This window comes from Scyliorhinus torazame, chromosome 13 (genome assembly GCF_047496885.1).
Source record: "Scyliorhinus torazame isolate Kashiwa2021f chromosome 13, sScyTor2.1, whole genome shotgun sequence".
In the NCBI taxonomy this organism is placed as follows: Eukaryota; Metazoa; Chordata; class Chondrichthyes; order Carcharhiniformes; family Scyliorhinidae; genus Scyliorhinus; species Scyliorhinus torazame.
Genome location: NC_092719.1, coordinates 74150917 through 74170635, shown reverse-complemented (window position 1 = coordinate 74170635; position 19719 = coordinate 74150917). Strand labels below are relative to the sequence as shown.

The 19719-nt window shown below is 49.1% G+C and overlaps 1 protein-coding gene across 1 annotated transcript in view; it reads left to right on the top strand.

Moving 5' to 3' along the window:
- The first annotated feature begins 6607 nt into the window (after nt 1–6607).
- Nucleotides 6608–19719, top strand: part of gys2 (glycogen synthase 2) — a 57990-nt gene continuing 44878 nt past the window's right edge. Inside the window, exons 1-2 of the mRNA XM_072471775.1 lie at nt 6608–6896; nt 14095–14276. Coding sequence (XP_072327876.1) covers nt 6776–6896; nt 14095–14276 — 303 coding nt within the window. The 5' untranslated portion in view covers nt 6608–6775. The remainder of the gene's footprint in view (nt 6897–14094; nt 14277–19719) is intronic.

The following is a 19719-nucleotide window of genomic DNA, read 5'->3' as shown; positions in this document are numbered from 1 at the left end:
TATCACATAACACCTTGATGCACGATCAATGACCACTAAAGCGTGGTTGTAGTCCAACTGAAGGCTTTGATAAGCGAGATGTTTCCTCCAGCAGCTCAGGTACGGAATGAAGGCTCTGGGGCAGCACGGGCTCTTATACCCCGCCTTGCAGGGCGGAGCTACCATACAGCTTGACCAATAGGAAACATACAATATCTACCAATGGTGTTCCAGCATTACCAGGTAGCGTAATACCTCTACACAGACTACCACACACCTCCAGCACGTGGCTAAGAGCTAGTCTGGTTCAGTCAGACAGAGTAATCACACTTAGGTTAGCAGAGAGTCGAACTCACAGAGAACTGCTAACTGTGTGACAGGTTCAATAAATCAAATTGAACTAACTTCAAGGTCTGGAGTATCTTTCAGTTAAAGCTGCATCCAGTTTCAGGACATGTTATCTCAGTGTGCTGAACATGACAGCTCCCTCACAAAGTGACTGTTCCTTATATGGAATACTGCACAATGGCTGTTGACAAATGTATTCAACAGTGAGGGGCTCAATACTGTCCACCAATGTACATTCCAACAGTGGGCAGGCACTGTCTTAACAGTGGGTAACCCGACTGAATTGCTGCTAAAACCCACTACCTACATATCTCTTTTCTTTAGATTGATCATTGCAATGAACTCCATGCTCCATCGATGTGAGCTCATCTAAGTCTCTATTGCCCTTATTCTAAGGAGCTGGTGGCATTAATGATATTCTCATGTTATTGGACTACTCATCCAGAGGTGCAGAGTAACGCTCTGGCGACTGCCTGGTTCGAATCCCACCAGTGCTAATGGTGAAATTTGAATTCAATAAGTCTAATGATGACCATGAAACCATTCTCGTAAAAAACATCTGATTAATTAATGCCTTTCAGGAAAGGAAATCCACTCTCGTTGTCCAGCCTACATGCGAGTCCAGGCCCACAGCAAATGTGGTTGGCTCTTAAATGCAATCTGAAAGGGCCCAGCAAGCCACTCCAAGGGCAATTAGGGATAGACAAAAATTGCTGGCCTAACCAGCGACACCCAAATCCTGTAAATTAATTTTTTAAATCCTAACTTGCACCCAGTCCCATTTACCCTGTGCCCCTGTTCTTATTGACCTATCTTGACCTTTGATTCAGAAACCTTTCAGTTTTAAAATTCTCATTCTTGCTTTTAAGTCCCTCCGTGGCTGTGTCCCTCTCTATCTCTGCAAACTCTTCCAGCCCTACAATGCGCTTAAGATCTCTGTGCTCCTTCAATTCTAGCCTCTTGCACATCACCTAGTTCAATCGCTCCAGCCTCGTTAGCCATGCCTAGGAAGCCAAGCTGTTTGGGCCCTGAGCTTTGCAATCAATTCCTTTGTAAACGTCTTGATCACTCGCTCTCTCTTTCCAACCCTTGAGTAAGCTTCGAGGGTTGCCAACTGTGATTAAATGTATTCCTAGAGGCTTCATCACATGACTTGCCCCCCCGCGTGCTTCAGCCATCATTTGACTGACACATCCATCCTTGTGACACACATGCCTTCCTACGCCAATTGTAAAGCAAAAAGACTCAGAACTCACTTAATTGATGTTTGACTGTCAGCCAAACAGCTTTTTACGGCATTCTCAATATTATTCTACCCGGTAAAGAGAAAAACGTTCAAAGGTATCTTTTAAGGGGCTCCTCAATTGGGGTGGACCGCTATGGGGGTTTTGCAGTATCAGGGCTGGGGAGGGGGTGGTGAGGGGCAACCGTGTGTGGGTCCTCCATACCAACCCCTGGATCGTATGTACCCATTCTGGGGACACCCTAGTCCCTGCCTGCCTGCCCCACCTACCACCCATAACTCCCACTGACCACAGAGGCCTCTTACCGTGTAGCTGAAGGCCATTGCCAGAATATCGCAACGCTTTATTCAGGTGTCTGGGGTGCAGCGTGTGTGGTCCGGTGAGCAGAGCTTCCCCCCCAACTGCGGCCGGATGTGCATGGCGGGGCGTGTTGGGTGGGTGGGGGGTGGGAGGAGGGGGGTGGCGGTGGCAGGACCCCATGTCTGGGGGGATGGGGGTCTAGCCGGATCGCAGACCAAAGAGCCAGAGGTGTCGTACTGGTTTTGGTCAGGGTTTTTACATTTGTCTCGGACAACTGTACACCACTGCCCCACTCTCACCACCCTCCCTCCCTACCCCACCACCTCCCCTCTCTCCCCCCACCCACAAATCTCCCCTCCTCCACCCACGAATGCACACTCCCCTCATTACCCCCTACATACCCCCCTTCCCCAGTGCCCTCTCAGTGATCCTCGACGTGCTTAGCCTTCCTTGCTGTACTGCTGCGTCTAGGTTTCCCCAGGATGCACATCAGAGGTGGAGGCAGCTCGCTGCTTACCATGTCCTGTGGCCTTTGATCCCTCTGGCGGAATTCCAGAAAACAAATCCAGCTGGGGGGTGGGGGTTAGACACCTAGTGCTTGACCAAGGGTCCCAGCATCAGGAAGGTTGAGGAGGGTGGGCAAGGAGAAGTGGGGGAGGCGGGGCCATTGAAAGCCCCCCTCATGCCTTTGCTGCCTCCCTTGCAACCTCCAGACAATGAGAAGTCCACTTTCACACAGCAAGATTCACTGAGTTGTAATTAATTCTCAGATAAACTTGTTTAATGTTGTTGGCTGAGGGAAAAAAAGTGGGCGGATTCTCGGTTGGCTGACGCCGAAATCGTGAAACGTGATCGTGTGGAAAATCGGTGCCAACGCCGAAATCGTGACAGGTGCCCATTTGACAGTAAATGGCGATTTTCCATCACCTCGACGACAGCGTCAATGTGTTCCAAAATGCACGTACAGTAAACACCATTTGCATATCATTAGTGAGCTCAACCTGGTGTTCTCCGTGGCCTCTGCCATTCTCCTCCTCCGATGGACCGAGTTCCCGACGGCGCGGTTCACTTGTGCTTTTAATAATTGTGAAGCTAGTGTGGTGGCTGCTGAGGGAGAGAGAGAGGTTATGGAAAGTGTTCAACATCGCCATAGTTTGCTGACAGCTGTGCTGCTGGCCAGGGGGCTTCTGCCACGGCCAGGAGGTGGGCTGTGGGGTCTAGGTGGACGGACTACCATTGCCGCAGCCGGAAAGCCAGCCATGCAGCTGCGCATACCGCTAACAGCCCATTGTGAATTTAGGGCCGCGGGTTGTATAGGTGTCCCCCCCGTCCCCCCCCCAGGCAAGCCCCTCAGGTGCCCTCTGGCCCTAGCTGACCCATCAGCTGTATGGACGCACTGCAGCACAACCAGTGCCACCTTGTTGCCTGGGCTGAGTGTGCTGTAGCTTGTCAGCCTCGTGAGTGTCAATCATGGATCCGGCAAATCCACACCGTTTTTCTTTGGAATCGATTGTGTTCCACGCGTCGCCAGTGCTAGCCCCTCCACAGTAAGGAATCAGTCCAGGTGCAGCGCCTGTTTTGCTGTCGGGAAAGTCCACAAAGTCTGCATTGGCGGCAACACTTAGGGCGGGATTCTCCGCTTGCCTCCGCCAAATTCACAGGGGCCAAAGGGTACAGGTGCACCTGCCGGCGGCACATGCACAGCCATGCCACCGTGTCCCAGGTGCTGACTGTGAGACACGGTCCGGATTATCACCCAGCGCCCCCTCCTCATGGTCGGTACCCATAGGGTCCTGGTGTTCACCTCGGAATGGAAGGGCAGCTGGATTGAGCCCTGGTTGCCCCTGCATTGTCTAGCCCTGCCAGGCCTGGCGACTCCCCAATGTCTGCACCATGGTGTCGACGCACTTGGCGACGCTCCTCAGTGACTGGGACATGCTCTGCAGTGCCTCGGCAATGTCCACCTGCGACTGGGATATGCTCCTCAGCGCCTCGGCCATTCCCATCTCGGACCTGGCCATGTCCCGTAGCACCTCAGCAAGGTCTGTCTGGTACTGGGTTATGTCCCCCAGCAAGTCAGTTAGTCTACCAAAGCTCTCAGCCATGGCTGTCACTGACTGTACCATGCCTTGGACACCTCCGCTCATGCTGCCGTGTTATGCATCACGCTCTCCACTGTGGTCGCCACCCTAGCAGTGTTGGCCTTGGTGCCACGCATTGCCGGCGCTATCCTCTGCGCCCATAGCCTCTGGGACTCCTCCAATCAGCTATGGACCTGCTGGAGTGTCGCTGTCATCTCCCTTTGAATATCACGGCCGCATCCTAACATCTGCATCAGCTCCAGGTAAACCTGTTCCAGGGGCTCAGCATCTGACTGGGACCCAGCTGGGTCCTTGGATCCAGCAGACCTCCGACTGCTATCTCGCCTGGGCTACAGCCTCTGCTTGATGTGTATCTGCAAGTGTGTGGTGTTCACCAGAAAGTGCCTGAGAAGCCTGGCCACTAACATTGACCACTGAGGTGCGTGCCTCTGTGCTGGTTGAGGGTGGGGATGATAGCTGTGACACAGTGACTGGGGGGGGGGAACCACCCCGGATGAGCCGGTGGTATTGGCTGAAGGTCCTGCGGGAAAATGAACATGAGATCAGTGGGAGGGATGGGTCAGTCTGTCTGGCATTAACAACTCACGTTTGACAGTCCATCTGGGTGGGGCCCAGTGGATTCTCACCTCTGCTGCATGCGCCGAGTGCCATGTTGGTGACCGCTCTGTCCTCAGCCATCCCGGTAACCTCCAGAGCACGTTCCTTGAAGGTGGTGAGGTTCTGATGTCTAGCACGCCACCGCCAGTCTCGGCCCTCTCTCGACAGCGGTGGGACAACTTCTCCTGGGGCATTGTTAGCCGCACAAGTGGTTTATTGTGGTGGGGAGGGGATTGGAAGGACGGAAATGGGGGGGTGATTTGTGTGGGGGTGGGAAGGGTTTGGGTGGTGGCCGAAGCCAACTCGAACATATGGCCTGCTGTAGGTTGTTGACCTACAAATGTCCTGATTATCCGTCTCCAGGGTCGCACATAGCAGTGAGATTGATCTTCAATTCCCGGAGACTCCAGGCCAATCCTGGTGATGTGTTATGTACTCTGGGATAACACAGGCTGCAACTGGATGCAGCTTTAACCAAAAGATACTCCAGACCTTGAAATTAGTTCAATCTGATTTATTGAACCAGTAGCACAGTTCTCTATGAGTGTGACTCTCTGCTAACCTAAGTGTGATTACTCTGTCTGACTGAACCAGACTAGCTCTTAGCCACGTGCCGGAGGTGTGATACTGTACATACACCCTGACTCACTCTGTAGATGTTCATCAGTGGAAAGAGGCATAGTGTGAGTGCCTCGTGCCTTTTATAGTGAGATACTACCCGAGTGTCCTGCCTGCTTGATGCACGATCAATTATACTCAAAGACGAGGTTGTAACATAACCGAAGGCTTTAACTGACTAGAACTGTTCCCCAGCAGCTTCGGTACAGAAAGTGAAGGCTGCTGGGACGGCACCGGTTCTTATACCCTGCCTGTCAAGGCAGAGCTACATACCAACAGCCAATGGTAAACCCCTAGGTTTAACCAATGGTCTTCGGCCTCTTGGGTACTGTAATACCTGATAATACCACACTGCTCTTTGGTCATGTCCTGTTCTCTGTGTTCATTAGCTGCCTGTCTGTATGTCATGACACCTGGAGGGTTGGCAATCCTAAATTTGATTAATGCTTTAACATCTCATGTGGCTTCCTGTCAAACTTGGCTAGATAACGCTCGTGTGAAGCACCTTGGGACATATTATTGCATGAAAAATACTACATGAATGCAAGTTGTTGTTGCACATCCCTGTCCTGAAGGCACTGAGGGCATTTTTGAAGAGAAACGAGAAGTCATAGATTATCATAGAATTTACAGTGCAGAAGGAGGCCATTTGGAAAGAGCACCCTACCCAAGGTCAACACCTCCACCCTATTCCCATAACCCAGTAACCCCACCCAACACTAAGGGCAATTTTGGACACCAAGGGCAATTTATCACAGCCAATCCACCTAACCTGCACATCTTTGGACTGTGGGAGGAAACCGGAGCACCCGGAGGAAACCCACGCACACACGGGGAGGATGTGCAGACTCCGCACAGACAGTGACCCAAGCCGGAATCGAACCTGGGACCCTGGAGCTGTGAAACAATTGTGCTATCCACAATGCTACCGTGCTGCAAGTAATAAGAATAATATTAAAATAGTAAAAGATAGTTTTTTTAAAATTTACAGACTTGGTTTAAAAAGATAACCTGCAATTGTATGTAATTCTGCACATCTGAAACCTTGCTGGAGACCTGGGATTCATTTTAAACGTAGACTATAATTTGCAAGAGAATTTATAGAGAACTTGTTTGTTTGATCTCGCTTAAGTTATGCACAAAGTAAATAAAACAAAGTTCACTATTGATAATTCATCCAAGTTGTTAACCAATATGGAAAAGCAAATAAAAAAAAGGTGCCTGGGGTTTGACCCACTTCGAGTTGCACAGCCTGAATTGGGGAGAGGATTGTGTTGCTCACGGCAAATGGGCAGGACATTGGGACACTCACGTGATAAAGACATATCTTTGCTGTTGGGAGCTTTCTTCCGTGAGGACCCTTCCTCCACCACCTGGCAAATTCCGTCTGCCTGATTCGACCTGACGAACCTGCCCCCCCCCCCCCAACAAAAGTTAAAGACCAGTGCTTGAGGGCATTGTTCACTGGAGCAGAAAACCAGTCTTAACTCAACCGACTGCCGCAGGGCAAAGAAAGTCAACTCTTGTAGTTTTTGTTTTTTGCAACCTTAAGGGATTTCACCCCCCCCCCCCCAAAAAAAAACAGAAATGCCGCTGGTCAGGTCACTTTCGGTGACCTCTTTAAGCGGATTCCCACCCTGGGAAGATGACACACTGCCCGTGGAAAATTTAATGTTCTTTGAGATTTCCTGGGAAGTCACCAACAAAGGTCAGTGATCGGTTTCGGAAACCCTGGAACATCCCCGATATGTCCAGACCGTTAAGAGCATTTTAAGATGAGGATTTTAAGATGCGAATTTAATGTCGGATGTTTTTAAAAGAAAGCTTGATGGGCCTCTCTCGTTCTCAGAAGTGAATAACTGGCGAATTAACCTTTTAATTTCCCTCCCTGCCAATCTGTGTGTGTGTTATCAGCTCTCTGGACCTTTGACCTCCCAAGTTACTCATTAACTCCTGGCCTGTTGACATTTGGAAGAGTAGCTGGAGCTGCCAGTTTGATTTTAGAAAACACGATTGATTTGTTAGCTGGGAGAAGTTGCTTGGCATTTCTCTACTTTTGAGTTATGTAGAATTTGTCATAGAACATAGAAAATACAGCACAGAACAGGCCCTTCAGCCCACTATGTTGTGCCGAACCTTTGTCCTAGATTAATCATAGATTATCATTGAATTTACAGTGCAGAAGGAGGCCATTCGGCCCTTCGAGTCTGCACCGGCTCCTGGAAAGAGCACCCTACCCAAACTCAACACCTCCACCCAACACCAAGGGCAATTTTGGACATTAAGGGCAATTTATCATTGGCCAATTCACCTAACCTGCACATCTTTGGACTGTGGGAGGAAACCGGAGCACCCGGAGGAAACCCACGCAGACACGGGGAGGACGTGCAGACTCCGCACAGACAGTGACCCAAGCCGGAATCGAACCTGGGACACTGGAGCTGTGAAGCATTGTGCTATCCACAATGCTACCGTGCTGCCCTTAAGAACAAATAAATCTACACTGTATCATTTTACCGTAATCCATGTACCTATCCAATAGCTGCTTGAAGGTCCCTAATGTTTCCGACTCAACTACTTCCACAGGCAGTGCATTCCATGCCCCCACTACTCTCTGGGTAAAGAACCTACCTCTGATATCCCTCCTATATCTTCCACCTTTCACCTTAAATTTATGTCCCCTTGTAATGGTTTGTTCCACCCGGGGAAAAAGTCTCTGACTGTCTATCTATTCCCCTGATCATCTTATAAACCTCTATCAAGTCGCCCCTCATCCTTCTCCATTCTAATGAGAAAAGGCCTAGCACCCTCAACCTTTCCTCGTAAGACCTACTCTCCATTCCAGGCAACATCCTGGTAAATCTTCTTTGCACCTTTTCCAAAGCTTCCACATCCTTCCTAAAATGAGGCGACCAGAACTGTACACAGTACTCCAAATGTGGCCTTACCAAAGTCATGTGGATTAGGTTAATGTGCTAGAAGAACAGGGTACACAAAATCTGGAACTGCCCCCAAGACATCTAATCCTCTCCCACTGGTTAGCCTATCTAAGGAAGTGTTTGTCCTTTTATTTTACTGTGTTTAAATATCATGAAGCAAATCATTGTCATTGGAACAGGAGTAGACCATTTATTTAATCTCTGCAGCATCTGGTACATCTGCTATTCAATTGTATCATGGCTGATTTGTAATCTGTTCTCTTGATGCACTTAATGAACAACCTATTAACTTCCATTTTGAAAAATCCAAACTTCCTTGGGCTGGGGACTAACAAATTGCTGCAAAATAAACATGACTCAAACCCCAGCAGCCCCCCCCCCACCCCCCCCCCCCACCCACACACCCCCCCCCCACCCACACACCCCCACCCCACCCACACACACCCCCACCCACACCCCCACACACCCCCCCCCCCACCCACACACCCCCCCCCCACCCACACCCCCCCCCCCCCACCCCCAAATACAGTGGTTAGCACCACTGCCCACAGCACCTGGGACTCCAGCCTCGGGTGACTGGAGTTTGCACCTTTCTCCCCGTGTCTGCGTGGGTTTCTCAGGGTGCTCTGCTTTTCTCCCACAACCCAAAGATGTGCAGGTTAGGTGGAATGGCCATGATAAATTTCCACTCAGTGTCCAGGGATATACGGATTAAATGGGGTTTCCGGGGGGTGGGGGGTGGTGGAACCTGGTTCGGGTGTTCTTTCAAAGAGTTGGTGCAGATGTGATGGGCCGAATGGCCTTGTTCTACACTAGTGAATTAAATGAAAACAGAAAATGCTGGAAAAATGCAGCAGGTTTGGTAGCATACGTGAAGAGTTAACATTTTGAGTCCATGACTCTTCTACAAGAGTCCAAAAATAAATTGTCTAGATTGGCAATGAGTCTTTTTAAGTTGATTCTATTTTATAATATGCCATTGAGATTCTTAGCTATGTTTTGTTGAGTTAACAATTGGAAGCACCTTTGCCTTGTAAACTAAAACCTAAAAGCCTTGTCTGTGTCAGGAGTATTTGGTGTTGTATTGGTAATGCCACTGGATTAGTAATCCAAAGACCCAAGACACTGGTTCAGATCATAGAATCCCTACAGGGCAGAAGGAGGCGAATCAGCCCATCGAGTCTGCACCAAACTTCTGAAAGGGCACCCTACCAAGCCCACTCCCCTACCCTATCCTCGTAACCCCACTGCACATCTTTTGGACACTTGGGGGCAATTTTAGCATAGCCAATCCACCTAATCTTTGGACTGTGGGGGGAAACTGGAGGACCTGGAGGAAATCCATGCAGACGCAGGAAGAACGTGCAAACTCCACACAGACAGTCACCCAAGATCAGAATTAAACCCGGCTCCCAGGTGCTGTGAGGCAGCAGTGCTAACCACTGTGCTAACTACTGTCTACCAGCTTCCATGGCAGCTGGTGGAATTTAAATTCAATTAACAAATCTGGAATTGAAAGTTTGTATAAGTAATAATGACCATGTAACTACCATTGACCGATGTTGTAAAAATCTATCTGGTTCGCTAATGTCCTTTTTAGGGAAGGAAATCTGCCGTCCTTGACTGTTCTGGCCTATATGTGACTCTGGATCCACAATAATGTGGTTACGGATGGCCAAACAAATGCTGGCCCAGCTGGTGACACCCACATCTCCGGAGAGGATAAATTTAAAAAAAAAACATAGGGCACGATTCTCCAAAATGGAGACTTAAGTGTTCGCGCTGTCGTGAATGCCGTCGCGTTTCACGACGGCGTGAAACTGGAGCGGGGACAAACTATTCCAGAAGGGGCCAGCATGGTGCTGGTGCAGTTCATGACGCTCCAGCCTCCCTTGCCGGGCCAAAAGGGTGCCGCGCCAACCCGTGCATGCGCAGTTGGGCGGTGCCAACCCGCACATGCGCGGGGGACTTCTTCAGCGCGCCGGCCCCTACGCAACATGGCGTGGGGGTTCAGGGGCCGGCCGGACAACAAAGTAGGCCCGGGGGGGGGGGGGGGGGGGGGTTGGAGAAGGAGGCCGGCCCGCCGATCGTGGGCCAGACCCCATCGGAGGCCCACCCGGGGACGGAGCCCCCCCCCAACATGCCACCCCCCTGACCCTTCGCGCAGAGTTCCCGCCGGCAGCGACCAGGGGTGGACGGCGCCAGCGGGACTCTGTTTCCGCGCAGCCACTCAGCCCATCTGGGCCGGAGAATCGGCGGCCCGGCTGCGGACAGCGGCCCGCGACCGTCGCCGCGCCAAACGCACTGGCGCAAATGGCGCCGATTCTCCGCACCTCGGAGAATCGCGCGTCGGGGCGGCCTGTCGCGGTTGCGCCGATTCTCCGGCCCGGCGCGGGGCTCGGAGAATCGCGCCCCTAGAGTTCAGAAGTGACCCCAGATTTGTTGTGACCAAGTTCCTGATGAAACTCAATCGATGCGACACTTGTACTGGAAGAGAAGCAGTTGTGGTGATAAAACAAAGTATACTGCTGGAAACACCGGGCTCTAATTCAAAAGAGATATTCAGGAGATGTTTGTATAGGTGACCTGGGAGGTGAGTGGAGGAGCATAGTTTTTTTTTAAACTACAGGAGCCCAGCAGATTACAATGGAATGCAAACTAGAAAATCAGGACCACATGAGGCATGTAGTTGATACATGGATCAGTGACGAGGAGTGGTGATTGCACCATCATTGAGGTAGCTGATTGAAACTTGGATAAGTCTCTGCAGCTGCTCAAGTATTTTAATTCATTTGCGCGATTTGAGCATCACAGACGAGGCCAGCCTATCCATCCATAAATGCCCTTGTTGGTAATGGTGGTAATACGTGGCTGTTAAACTGCCACTTTCAACTACTGCACTCCCATGTGGTGTGGATACACCCACTTCTGCTAGGGAGGAAGTTGTAGGATTTTCACTGGTGACAGTGGAAAAACTGCAATTATATTTCCAAGGTGGTGGTGTGTTACTTGGAGGGGAACTTGTCGGTGGTGATGTTCCCATGCACCTGCTGCCCTTGTCTTTCTAGGTGGCAGAGGTCGCAAGTTTGGAAGGTGCCGTCGATGGAGCCTGAGTTAGTGCAGTGGATCATGTAGATGGTACACGCTGCTGTCACTATGCATCAGTGGTGGACAATCAAGCAGGCTGGTTTGTCCTGGATTATGAGTTTCTTTGAAGGTGCACACATCCAGGCATGAACTCCAGCAGGCAAATGGCGATTAAACAAGATGAGGGAACTACTGGGGCAGTTTCCAACAATGAAGGTCAGAACTTAATGGGGGGAGGGCGCGAAGCAGGTGAGGGATTGCAACTGTCCTAAGGCAGAGTTGGCAACCAGCCGGACTTTCTCAGTGGCAGATGGGGATCAGAGCACAGGAGATCGTAGTAACAGTCCTCAGGCTGTTCAACTGATGTGTTAACAGTTCAGATTGGAATATTAGTGACAGTAGAAGGCCAGTGCAACCACGGACAAGTATTCTGACGAGAACTGGGAATAGAACTGATGGGCTAGTGAATAAGTCCCCATAGAATGAAGGGGGAACAGCCAAGACTGAGGCCAAGGACGGAAGCATTGAGATGCAGGAGCATCAAAGAAATGAGGGAACAATACAGGTCAGAGTTTGCATGACTGGTCCTGAACACTGGGAATTGGGAGATCAATGCAATGTGACACTTTGAAAAACGGTACCTTTCGCAGCTTGAACTGCTTTGCATTCGGGTCTTTGCTACCACCCATTGATTTTCCCCTTGTTCCTTTCCGATCTGCAGAACATACTGTTAATTTGTGTCTGCAACTGTGATGGGAGCCGGGAACTGCTAACTGGCTGCAATGAATGCAAGTGTGATCTGAAAATTAAAAGATCAATCCAGCTGTAATATCAGGTGTTTTTCTCTTGTGCAGACAGAGGGCACCAAACTGCTGCAAATGGCTGACTGCTTGCTCCAGGAGTGACTTTTTTTCCCCTCTGGACACAAATCCAATGTTTTCAATTTTCTAATTTTATATTGGGGTGATTTTTCCAACCTTGCGTAAGTGCAAAGTCGCCAAAGTCCCAGATGACCATAGGCCAGTGTTTTTCAACTTCTTTACCCGGGACCCAGTTTTACCAACCGGCCATCCTTCACGGCCCATGCCGGCCGACCCTCTCTGCTCATCATTCACGGCCCATACGTTCACAATCCGTCATTTTCGCTTCCTTTAATGTGACGGGTGAGCCTGCTTGGTCCTCATGATTTCACTTGCTTACATTTCTGCGAAGGACTTCAGCGGATGATTTAAGATCTTACTGCATGCAAAAAAAATCAAGAGTATTGTCCTCAAACTTGCCATGCTTAGTATTGAAATGCCTTTGAAGTTTTGAGGGTTTTAATCTTTAATTTGCCAGTACGTCCCTGCATATAACACCCATGAACCTTGCATCCAGATTTGCAGTGGTACAATTAATAAATCCATACCTCAACAAATCATCTCTATGCTACTTTGTTCTTAAGTTTTCAGCTTCTTCATGAGTTGTGCACCAGAGGCCCTGGAGCTCTCACCAGCATTGCTGGCAGCAACAAAATGGAGGAATCCTCTCGCGCCCACAGCACGTGACGTCAGTATATGGGGCACATGACCTGTTCTCTTCCGCCACTTCTGGAGAGAAGACTCCATCTGCTCCGGGGTCAGCACGCTGATGTCCGGAGGAGGCATTCTGCCTTGCTGGGCTCCAGGGCTGCACACTGTTGAGGTGGCACGCATGCGCAGGATGTCTGGCATTCTGAAAGCTGGTCATGGCCAGCATTTTAAGAGACTGGTCGCAGTTGGAGTGCACTTCGTCCCGCAGTCAGAAACGCTGCGACCTATGGTCCCCGATTCTCCTAACACAACGCTGACTTTGAAAATGACTGCCATAGGCTGTTTCCCCTTTTGAGGGGGAGAGCTGACTGGTAGTTATTTAACCTGAGGGTCACCACACCTCGGGCGAGGGGCAAAGTTGAGAAGGTGGGGCCTTCATGAATAACCTCAGCCGGTATGGGAATTGAACCTACGCTGCTGGCCTCGCTCTGCATCACAAACCATCTTTTGGGGAGGTTTTTGAAGGTGGACAAGTTGTGGGTAACAAGGGTGGGCACTCCATTGAATGGTGTCAGTGGTCATGAAGAGCTGCCAGTAGCAAAGAGAGCAGAGGGTTGGAGAATGCGTTGCTTCGGAGTGTCGAAGATGTTGGAAGAGTGGGAGCTGTGTGCAAAACACACAAACCTGATGGAGCGAAGCCACGGAAGGAGTTTGTAGGTCACCATTTGAAGTTGGTTTGCTGGGCGGAGGAAACCAGTGGAGTTGTGTGAAGATTCAGTAAATGTGAACATTGAGAACCATAGTAGCAGTACTCCCAGTAGTGCAGCCGTACTCCCAGTAAAGCTTAGCGCCAATATGTTGGATAGATGACTCTGTCCCATTGCTTACATCACCAACAATGCCAATTGTTTCCTGAAACTTTCATTTTGGGCATGGCAGGAGTCCCCATCAGCTTGAACAAGGTTTTATGTCCCCTCATTTCCTCAAACTGGCACACTCGTGCTGATGCACCTTTGGATATGAAAAATATTAAAATGCTGCATGCAGAACTTTTATTCTGATCCAAAAACAATAGGAGCACTATTGTCATCTCTGCTATTGAGATCTGCAGTGCAGATAAATAAGGATGAAAGCCTATATTTAAATTGCACCTTTTATCAGTGTCCAACTCCATTAACTGCCAGGGAATTATTTGAAGTTTCTATAGGCAAAGGCAATTTTAACATGGCCATATCAGAGAAAGAATGAGTACAATTATGAACTATTTCAACAAGTAATTTGGATGCATAGTAATTTGGATATACTTGAATGCTCCGGCATTGATGTATTCAAATCGCATACTGCAGGGGTTTTTAATTCTTTCTTTTAGTCGGAGGTATCTGCACTGTAATCCAGACAAAGGCGAAAGTCACTGCAGATGAATGGGGAGAAAACTATGTGCTGATTGGTCCTTATTATGAACATAACGTGAAGACGCAAGTGGAAGTGTGTGAGCCAAGCAACCCAGCCATTAAAAAGGCAATGGATTCTATGAAACATCGAGGATTTCAGGTAAGGGACACTATCTCTCTGTGTGTTTAGTGACCATTAATTCAGCTCATTTAACTATTGGAAGATGTGCACAAACTGCAGTGCAATTTCTATCTTTTGGAATTTGATCCTATCTTCTGGCTACTCCTAATTCCTTTCAAATAGAAAGAAAAGAAGGCCTACATTTAATTAGCACCTTTCCTAACATCCTAAAGTGCTGTCCAGCCAATTAAGTACTTCTGAAGTGTAATCACAGTTGCAAAGGGGAGGCATTGGTGTAGTGGTTTGTCGCTGGGCTAGTAATCCAAAGTCATTCTCTGGGTACTACCATTGCAGATGGTGAAATTTGAATTCAAGAAAAAAAATTTAGAATTAAAAGTCTAAAGCTGACCATGAAACCATTGTTGATTGTTGTAAAATCCCATCTGATTCACTAATGCCCTTTAGGGAAAGAAATCTGTCATCCTTGCCTGACCTGGCCCGCATGTAACTCCAGACCCACAGCAATGTGGTTGATTCTTAAATACCCTCCGGGATGGCCAATAAACGCTGGCCCAGCGAGCGACACCCACGTCCCATGGACCAATTATTGCTAACTTTTGGTTGGTTCAATTGGCTCAGTTTTATAACCTTTGCTCTAGAGTCGCCAGGTATCTTTATGATACCGCCACGAGGTTCAAGTTCAAGTAATGATCAATAACTCAACACTCCAATTAGTAAGATTCAAATCAAAGCACATTTATTATACACAGTAAATCACTACTCGTGCATAAACTCTACTTTCTAGGCTATTTCTATAACTAACAGGCCTATACTTAGCTTCGGACTGGCCCACCAGGTCAGGGGAACAAATGGCCTTTCGTTCAGGTCCTGAGTCTGCAGGATTCAAAAGCTGGTATGGACTGGTAGCTAGGAGCGCCTATCTCGTAGCGAGCGTTAACTTGAGACTTACTTGTTTGGCGGCCGCTGGACAGTTCACTCTCGGGTTGCTTCGCGTTGCTGAGTGACCCTGTCAAGAAGGACGATTTGAACTTGGGGGCTTTACTTTACAGTCCCCAGGGGCTTCCCGCCCTTCGGGGCGGACCCCGTACCTGGTTCCAAGTGATTGGACTACTTTCCGATCACTTGGATCGATTTCTCCAAAGCTGGAGCAGTTCCCTGATCGCTGGGCGGTCCTAAGTGTCCGTTGGCCTTCCTTTGTCTTGGCTCCTGCTGGCGCCGAGGAGTCTGGCTTGGCTTTGTTTACCTTAACTGTTGCCATTGTGCCCGGGAATCACACATTACAATGTAGATGGCTGCTACATTACTATGCAGATGGCTGCTGGTTTTGATGCTGTCTGGTTGTTTTGCAGGTTCCAATATACATGATTTCTGTATTTGCTAGCCTTTGCCTGTGTTGGCTGAATTTCCCTTCAGCCTTTGCGGTTCTCCATTTTAAGTCAGGAGGTGGCCAACTCGGGTGGCCACACTCCCTCCTTGTGATCCTAATGCGAAGCGTGAAGGATCACATAACTGCGTTGTCTTCACTCCCTGACCCGGCGAGCACTCTTCTATGGCCTCTACACTGACCCTAACTATGCAAGAAAATTTTAACTGACAATTCTAACTGGTGCAATGTCAAAACAGAGACATGCATTACAAAATAAAAAAACGGTAGCTCTAACTGTCCTCAATAAACTACACTCACTCAAACATTCAATCATATTAACTTCTTAAACAATACACACAAAATCATGACCGCATTGTTCACATTGTTCCTGGCTTGGCAGTCAAGCTGAGGATTGTACAGTCGCTCATGAAACACATTTCGTTATTCACAAAAGGAACGCAAACGAATGTCCTTTATTATAGATCGCGGGGGTCTGGTGAAAAACGAAAATAGGGGCTCTCATTCTGTATACTGGGGTGCTAGCGCGGTAGGCTCTCCTCCATTTCCTCATGTGGATATTCTGCACGATGCAGCAGAGTATCGCCAATACTAGTAGGGATTCTAATTAAGTAGGACAGGGAGTACCAGGTTATAAACCTGTCACACCAAGATGGTGTGGTGTCGCTTGTGACTGGGCTCTGGGTGCTATGGGGAAGTGAATCATTAACGGCTGGGGGGGGGGTGTTTGGGGTCAGGGGGTTCGCGTTCGCGCGCAACCAAATGTTCATTAGGGTGATAAGCAACACGGAGGATGTCCTCATGGTTCTTCTTTTTCTTCTCTTCTCTTCGCTGGAGCTTCTGGAGTTCTGTGGGATCAAGCAAAGTGTCTGTTACTATCTTGGTTTAATATCTCGTCTGTTCGTATGTCTGTCCTTCAGTGCCAATTCTCCCTTTACAATTTGTCACCATGTGTGACTCCCTCATTTCTTTTTTAAACCGAATATTCAGGACAAGACACACTTAAAAATACTGAAACAGTGCGAGCCATCTCGCAGGCTGTGCGATTTACCATCCAAATGTTTGAGGATGTAAATAGCATAGGGTTGGCAACCTAAGGATCGCCTGAAACAAAACAAAACAACTTTTTGAACCAAAATTGTCGAAATGAGGTGCGTATGGGCCGCGACGGGTAAGATTTGGATGGAATCCTCGGGTAGGACGGCGACCAATGCCGTGTGTGCTCTACCCAAGCGTAGCTGACCAGAGGGGGGGGTCCCAGGCAGGGCCAATACCGTTTCTCCACTGCCTGAGCAACTGACAAGAACGGGCAAAAATGTAGTCATCGTGGGGGTTGCCGTATTGGTTCTACCTTTAACCAGAAGGGCAGTTATGAACGGTGGTCTGGCAAGCTCTCAGCGGTTTCTGCCGATGAGCGTGCAGGCAAGTTCTCGGAGGTTTCGGCCGAAAAATAAGGCATGGGGCTGTGGAAAAAAAAATTCCGATCTTAGAAACATTTACCAATACCACTACAGACAACATTAAACAACATGCTGCAGGTTCCATCAGAAAGGACACCGTTTTCTCCCAAGCGGTTCCTTTTTAAAACATCATCTGGACACCTCAGTTGTCTGTTGCGAACAGGGCCGTAAAGGGGTTCTCGCTTTGGGAGTCAGACTCAAAGTCGTCATCTACTCCCGGATGCCATACTCTGGAATGTATCAGAGCTGATCGGGCTGCATGGTGCGATTTGGGATCCATCTCGTCGTTCCGGACGAGCCTGAATGAGTTGCCGCGGTGCCAAAGGGTGGTGTCTAGTTCTGTGGGGACGGAGTCGGGGTCGTAATCGTAAGTCGGTGGTCGGTGTTGGGGTTTGTTTAGGAAAGTGATGATGAAGGGATCACTCGAATCGTGTTCGGATTCGCTGGGTGTGGGGCCTGATGTATGGGGATAGCAGGTGACGTGCTGTGGCTATTGTCAGTGTCACAGTCGCTGTCGCTACTGCTGCAGTCTGTGGGCGTTCCGGGGCGGAGTGTATAGATCGGGGTTGAGTCCGTGGCTGGGTTGGACGTGTTGGGGGAGAGTAGGGTTACGTTGGCTGTGGGTGGGGCATGGTCTGCTGCGTCGAGCATGACGTAGTGTGTGGGGTTCGACTGTGGTCCATATGCCTTAAGCTGGTTAATATGGAACCACGCAGTCTTTCCATTGGGGTACTTAATTTTGTAGACTGAGGGGCTTACTTTGTCCGCAATGGAGTATGGACCCGAATATTTAGGTGACAGGAATGTGCTGGGGTTGTATATGGAGAGCATGACTTGCTGTCCTACATTGAACTCAGTTGCATGTACTGTCTTATCGAAACAGGCCTTGCTCTGTTTCTTTTGTGTGCCTAATTGTAACGCGGCTGCTAGCTGAGCCATTTTAACATTCTCTACCAGTTGTTCTACTGCTTTCACGTGTGTGAGGGCTGTCACTTCGGGGCTGGTCAAATCTAATCCTCATAAAAATTCTGTGCCTTTCATGGGACGTCCAGTCATGAGGGTGTGTGGGGTGTAACCTGTAGATGTTGAAACCGTATTTCTCAAAAACATCAGCACAAAAGGGAGGACTAAATCCCAAGTGGTGTTGTTTTGCTGGACCATTTTTCGGAGGGTAGCTTTTAGGGTCCGATTCATGCGCTCCACAATACCACTCGACTGGAGGTGGTATGCGATGTGGAATTTTTGGGTAATGCCAAATACCATGAGGACGTTCTTCATGACACGTCCCGTAAAATGGGAACCTTGATTGGATTCAATGCTGCGGGGGAGTCCCCATCTCATAAAGATGTGGTGGGTTAAGATCTTGGCTGTGGTCTTTGCCGTGTTTGTTCTGGATGGGAATGCCTCTACCCATTTTGTAAACGTGTCTATCACAATGAGTACATACTTTATTCGTGCAAGGGGGCAATGGTCCTATAAAATCAATCGAGGTTAGTCCAGGGGCCATTAACGGGGCGGGTGTGACTAAGTTGAGCTTTCTTGGCGTATCTGTCCGGATTGTTCTGGGCACAGATAAGGCAATTCTCAACGTAGTGCGTTACGTCTTCTTTTAACCTCGGCCACCAACAGAGCTGCCTGAGGTGGGCTGTAGTGGGATCAATTCCCTGATGTCCATGACCGTCATGGAACAAACAAATGAGCTGATTCCTGTCTATTCAGGAACCACATAAAGGGTGTCTTTTAACACCAGTGTCATGTGTGGTCAGAGTATTTTTACATCTATCATAGGGTGCTGGGAATCTTCCTTTTAAAATCTCCCTGAGATTGCTGTCCTGCTTCTGGGCCTGTACTAAATCCTCTATTAGTCAGTGAGACCTGAACTGCATTCACTGTTGCGCTCTCGGGGGGGGGGGGGCGTCCAAACATATCCGTGCCTGGTACCTGCTTTTGCCAGTGCGTCGGCTTTTATATTTCCAGGGGGGGGGGGAGGAACGATGGTGACTACGAACTTTAACTATTCCAAAAGTCCTGCCCTGTGCTTTTTCTAAAATGTGACGGAGCAATGGGGCTGAGGGGAGGGGTGTTCTGTCTGCGGAAACAAATCCTCTTGCTTTCCACAGGGGTAGGAACTCTCTAAGGCTGTTGCAGACATAGAGGCTGTCTGAGTATATGTCTGCTGGGCTGGGGAAGGAATCTGGGTGTTCTACAATGTACGCCACAGCTGCTAGTTCTGCCGCCTGCGTGTCTAAGTGTCCTGGAAGTTTTATTGCGATTTGTTCCAGGGCGCGCCCTCGACATAAATGCCGCATCCTGTTATGCGCTTCCCTTGTAATATTGTGGCAGATCCATCCACATATATTCTTATGGGTTCGCATGTGTCTGAGTGCTTGGGACTCTGGGGTGAACTACCTATCTTTCTGGGGGGTGTTTTCACAATAAAAGGGCCTGTGTTGTGGTGCGTTGAGATGATTTCACATTCGTGGGGGGGTGCCTGGGTACTGTAGGTTATCTGCTAAGAAAGTGTGGGTCTTGGTCCTTTTAACAGTGATGTCCCGTCCCTGCAAAAGAAGGGTCCATCTGGCTGCTCTTATTTGACTGACTGTACCGTCCTTAAGTC